The sequence below is a fragment of the Penaeus chinensis genome, chromosome 5, assembly GCF_019202785.1.
Source record: "Penaeus chinensis breed Huanghai No. 1 chromosome 5, ASM1920278v2, whole genome shotgun sequence".
Taxonomy (NCBI): Eukaryota; Metazoa; Arthropoda; class Malacostraca; order Decapoda; family Penaeidae; genus Penaeus; species Penaeus chinensis.
The window spans coordinates 13861387-13867425 of NC_061823.1; the positions used below are offsets into that span (position 1 = coordinate 13861387).

The following is a 6039-nucleotide window of genomic DNA, read 5'->3' on the forward strand; positions in this document are numbered from 1 at the left end:
AAATGATCCTGATAACAGCAATCTCAGACTCCTGAATTGACAAAAAACAAAATATTTGAATATTGTGCAAGTTTTCTTACTCCATTCCTAAAAGGGACTTTATATACCTGAAAGCATCCTCCTCATTCAGAAAGACTGCTTCGGCAATGCCCTCTCTCACTATTCGAGCTGAAATAATTGGTCCAATGGTCCCAAACAGCTCTTCCATGTCTTCAACACTAACACAGTGGTGCAGATTAGTAACCAACACCTGTAAAAACACACAATATTGACGTTTTAACTGAAAATAACATGGTTATTCCATTGGCTGCAAATAAGTTACCTTTATTAGTAAAATCACCAATGTAAAAATACCAACGTAATTCCTTATCAAGGTTTAAGTTTTTCAACGTACCTTGTATCCCTGAGGAGCACTAGACCTTTGAGGCTGATCAAGGCGTGCCATTAAACCAGATGATAGAGGAGCCATCTTCTTTGGGCGAGTGACAGTTTCCACATCCTCATCATCATATGCCGGCCTGTAATAGGAGAGTTTGCTTATTTCTATATTCTGAATATTCAATGCTTTAAACTTTTATACTTACAGAGCAAACTATATTCTGGAATCCCTAGCACATGTTACAGTTACCATATATCATTGAAGAACTCAAGTGTCAAGGGCATTTCCCTACCGTTTCTTGACAGGAGACCTGGTTGCTATTCTAGCAGGCACTCGAGGAGGTGGAGGTCTTGAGGCTGTGACCCTTGTTGCAGGGGCCCTTGCTGCTGGCACTCTTGAAGGCAACCTTGGTGGTGACTCCCATCCATCACTATACTGTGGACTTGGCTCCTAATAATGAGGAAATACCAGTATGAAGTGAGAAAGACAGAAGAAAACACCAATAACTTGATATTGTACATCAGCAAGGGACATACATTCTACTGCACTCGTAAGAGAACAAGAAAAAGTCATTAACACACTGATGCTATGTGATATCCAATCATGTTATGGCAAAATTTTACCAACATGGTGACATTCATCTAATCACAAGCCCAGGCCACAGTGGCTTGGATGATACCTTGGGAACCTGACTGAGTTTTACAATAGTCCAGGTGTGAAGTTGTGCCTGCTAATGCCCTATGGCCTTACTAAACTTTATTCAATATCTTCCCCACAGTAAATGGGTTAGGCAGAATGAACTGCCCTCTATTCCCTTAGGTGTTTGTTCATTATTACTAGTTCCTATGAAACATACTGAAAGTGACAATAAAGCCACTTTGTTAGACTTACCCTGAAATTATTTGCTGTAGTTATTTTTAAACGAGTTGGTCTGATCTCTTCCATTTCTGGAGATTTTCTGGAACGATACAGCCTATGCTCAGGAGATCGAGCTCTCATCATGGCATCTGACCGCATCCCACTCACACTGTAAGTCTGTGATCCTGCTGAAGACAGCCCCATGGATCGGACTGGAGGATTCCTGGCTGACAGCTTCATTGGTGGTTCCCTCAACTCTTGCTGTCTGTACAAAATGCCATGAGAAGAGAGTTAGTGTATACCTCAAAATAATAATCATAATGCAATACATATATACATAAATGCCTAAACACATGAATATATGTTTGTGGTTATGCATACCTACACATACATAAAAAGTGGTAAAGCCAAAATGGTGCTATGGCACAAGCCATGACTTTTCTAATGCTATAATTATCCATATTCTATGTTCTGTAACTACACCATTTAAATCTGCATTAGTCAGTGTACTTCTATGACCAATGTAAATTTCATCCTAAGGGTGCCATCCCATAAAAAGGTTTGAAAAAAAGAGTGATGGAAAAATGGGTCCTCAGGTACTATAAAGGAACTTACATATACATGTACATATACATGTACACATGCATACAGACATTACTAATGAGTTTTACTTTACTTTTTCAGAGTAAATAAATTCCCCAGTCCATAAAACTATTTCAGTAAGCATTTAAGACCTAAAACCAGTCATTTTAATAAACACAGACTTTCCTTTAACCCTCTGTGATGACTGATGTAATATCACATTTTATCTCACACTGGATGGCTGATGCAGTATAATTCTTTGTGGTTACATAAGCAAGTTGAAGTACGAGTTATTTAATTAGTATGTGTACGTGTTTCTTATGTGAACTGAGTAAAATTATAATCTATTATGATCTTTGATTACTTGTGGTTAATCATAATCTGTAATCTGATTCTCAACAAATATTTTCATTTTCTATTAACCATTAACATTTAACAACATGTAGCTACCCTTTACACCCTAAAGGCTAGACAATATTACAATATCATGTGCACCCATGATGGACAAATTTTTAACCCAAAAGTGTTCACCACCATCTTTTTTAATATAGTTTTTAAATAAAACACACTATCTGCTTTTATATCAGTATCATAAAGGTGGAATTCACTATCAAACTGTGTATATCAAAGTACTGTAAGCCTGGTGGAATAGTAGTATTTATATACACGAGTAGTCAACATGTTTACTTTCTACCCTTGGTCAATTATCTATTGGTTTGGCTTTATCTGTTACTCTCTTATTTATAATTTGTTAAGTGACAAACTTTTAATAGGTAATATGGGTAGAAATGGTAGTTGGAGAAGTAGGAGAATCCAGAGAATGAGACAGGGGAACAGGGGAAGGTGGTGAAGTATCAGGAAGAATGTCAGGAGGGGAAGGATCTGGAGATTGACAGTTATGTAAGGGAGTTATGTAAGGATCCAGGTGGGAGTAGTATGGATAATGGGGAAAGAAGCAGGAATGGAGGTGTACATGTAGGAGAGGAGGGTATTAGTATCAGTGCTATAGCTGAGGTCAAAGGAGAGGCAGGGGTCAGGAAACCAGAGAAATCAAATTTAGAAAGGCTAATTAATGAAGAAGTACGTCTTAATGCCCTTAATAAAGGAAAAAAATCTTAATTAATGGCCATAGTGAACCTAAAATAAGTGGGGATAAGAAACAGTCTACCCCTCAGCATCCCCATAAGGGGTAAGGGCTAGGCGTTTAATCTAGGAAATAATGTGCCCATGGCTCCCAGAGACCATTCAGGACTGACATACAGTCAGCCTTTCCATCTTTTCAACATGGCTCTCACACATTAGGAAGTGGATAGAAAAAGGGGATGAAGGAGAGAAGGAAAAAGGAAAGGGGGAGAAGAAAATACTATACAAAATTAGTTGAAGCGAGGGCTGAGGTCCAAGGTAGGGGTGATTCCCTACATTGGGCCTCAGTCTCCATCTCCTAAGCCCCGACAACAACGAACAAGGGATTGGGGGGGAAGTGCTCCAATAATTCAGTGAATACTTATAGTTATCTGCTTAAGATGAGCATCCTTTGTACAGCACTCATCATGATGAGGCACATTGGGTTTCTCTCCTGTGGCCTACTTATGTTTGACATTCGTGCAAACTATGAAAAAAGTTGTCAAAATTATATGTTTATGACCATCACTTTATCCTCTGCTTCCTAGGTATCATGTTATGACGACAACTGTCGATTGTACTTCAGGAGTTAAACACATCTGGGTAACATCGACATTACCACCCTCAACCATGCAGATATATTCTATGAATGAAGTAAAAATGTTAACTAAATTGCAATCTTTGACCCTGTGTGGTTGGTCAGGGGCTGCTGTTATCTCAACCTCATCCAACATTTTTATTCTTTTCTTGCTCTTAACCCTTTATCGCATACCATTTAAACATTTCATGGTGAGCTTGGTATTTCTATCTTCTACTGGACAGCAGTTTCCTTTTAACCAAGCCAAAATACTAAAATCTCAATGGTTAATGATTATTTTCTTAAGGGAAAAGTAATTTTCTCAAGATTACAACCTGACAAACTGTTTACCTGTGAGGGTTGCACTGCATCACCTAATATGGTGTGGAGAGATTAGACCATATACAAGTGTCTATGCTAAAACAAAGCCAAATTACCTTGCAACTTGCTGATAGGATGGATTATAAAAGTCTGCTTTGTCATTCTTGATTGTCACAACATGGGGGTTATTTGGCAATGGATGATAACGTTCACCATCACGAGTTCTTGTGATAGACTGCGGTCGACTGTTTGATGGAATTTGCCTCTGCAGTCCTTTTGAGAAGTTGGTAGCAGTTGGCTTTCCTCTAACTATGACATTCCCTTTGCCGAGCCCATCACTCCCAGCCACTGTGCGGATCAGTGATGTTCCTTGCATGCGGGTCTGTCCACCAAGATCTGTAAACATAAACAGCAAGGAAATGGTCTTTAGTAAATTACCAAACAGTCCAATTAAAAATGAGTACTTTTCAAGAACCAGCTTTATGTTATCTTATTAACTTACTTGATCAAAGCTAAACATTTTAGCAAACAGTTCTATTATTGTTTTAATGGTCCCTTTATGGTTTTCACTTCTTCTTTAGTATAAAACATAAAATAAAGAAAGAGGAGAATATGATAAATAATACTCCTAACACTAAAAAAAAAAAAAAAAAACACTTACAAGAAGGAAAATTCTCATTCCTCATGTTCTCATCCATTAGTCTGGGGGTCTTCCGTATGACAGGATTCTAAAAAGAATAATCATGGATGTTAAAAATGCATCAAATTAACAGCTTCAACTGTCAGTAAAAGAAGCTACTGTGGCATCGGTATTATGTGCTACCATTTGAGTAACATCAATTAGACCTATGTAATTAACATATTTCCAAACTTAATTAAATAAGAAATGATAAAATAATTTAAATATTTCAAATATATGGAGCAAATAAAACAACAGGAATGTAGCTGCAACCGTTTACCTTCTGTGTTGCATTGGAGAACTTCCTGTTCTTGTTGATCTTGTCTCGAGCATCACCCTGCTTTGCAATTTCAGCGAGGCGATCCCGTGCATCTCTGAGTCGAAGACGTTTTTTCTGGATGATTTTGTTTCTAGCATCACCTATAACCTGAAAATACATAGCATGGTTATGTTCACATCAAGCCGAATCATTGCCTCAGGGTGCTTTGGAGCACCGCCGTGGCGGACAGCCACACGCCACATTTCATGACGGCAATAGGCGTGACCCGTCGCCATTGCGTTAAAGATATATAACCATATTTCAATTTTCACATTACAATATTTCCAAATCTAGGGAAATTTGAAATCATCAAATAAGTGAGTGTATAAGACTGTTATAAGTCTCTTTCAACAGAAGAAAGAGGGGGGGGGGGGGGGGATAACAATAAATGATGGCAAGGGAAATGAGAAAGGTTACATATCATGATAACAAGTTACAGCCAATTCTGGAATACAATGCAAATGTGTCTAGGGATTTATAAGTATTTAGCCAGATCACATGGAAATATCATATGCCAGAAGCAAAAGAAGGAATGATTGAAGTACAATGCTACACAAATGGAGAGATGGATAACAATATAAATTATTCAGGGACTCTACTATATAACTTGCTAGTGCTCCTAAAAAAACACAGGTTCCTGGAAAGAGAAAACTATAAGAGCTTACTGCATGTAAGGTACATACCCCTTGTGCTGGTGGTCCAATTATCAGATTTGGACGTCCTTTGATAATCCGACCTCTTCCCAGTCCCCCTCCCACGTCCTTTACTATGTTTCTGGAAGAAAGTAACATTACAGTCAATCTACATTTCCTGCCTCAGTCGATGTTACTGCTTTGACTTACACATTCCTAAAGGTTTTATTAATGAAAAGAAAAGCTAAATCACTTGCAAATAAATAACTAGTTAACTCAATGCTGCTGAGGCTGCAACATAAATACATGCCATGTCCAGTGTGATATTTATTTATGAAAAGTGTTTACACATAAATAGCTTCACAAGTTCTTATCAGCCACCTATATTGCCTATTTACCTTTTTCCTTAATTTTAAGTTATATTCGTGATGTATACAAAACATAGCGATAGGCTTGGGGGCAACGCCCTTAGGTAATGTTTTTTGGTTCAGTAAGGCAGTGTGTGTGGATTTCCAGAATGGTCAATGGTCAAAACAAACAAATATACCAGGAATCAGGAATATTGTGGTA

General features: G+C 38.0%; 1 protein-coding gene across 2 annotated transcripts in view; it reads right to left on the reverse strand.

Moving 5' to 3' along the window:
• Positions 1-5694, reverse strand: part of LOC125025718 — a 12820-nt gene extending 7126 nt beyond the window's left edge. Inside the window, exons 1-8 of one of the 2 annotated variants that reach the window (XM_047613871.1) lie at positions 5521-5694; positions 4799-4945; positions 4501-4567; positions 3956-4235; positions 1271-1502; positions 672-829; positions 395-518; positions 108-250 (exon numbers count right to left, since the gene is read on the reverse strand). In XM_047613871.1, the coding sequence (XP_047469827.1) occupies positions 108-250; positions 395-518; positions 672-829; positions 1271-1502; positions 3956-4235; positions 4501-4567; positions 4799-4945; positions 5521-5628 (1259 nt within the window). In that variant the 5' untranslated portion in view covers positions 5629-5694. The remainder of the gene's footprint in view (positions 1-107; positions 251-394; positions 519-671; positions 830-1270; positions 1503-3955; positions 4236-4500; positions 4568-4798; positions 4946-5520) is intronic. The other variant, XM_047613872.1, reaches the window with a different exon arrangement.
• Positions 5695-6039: the final 345 nt, after the last annotated feature.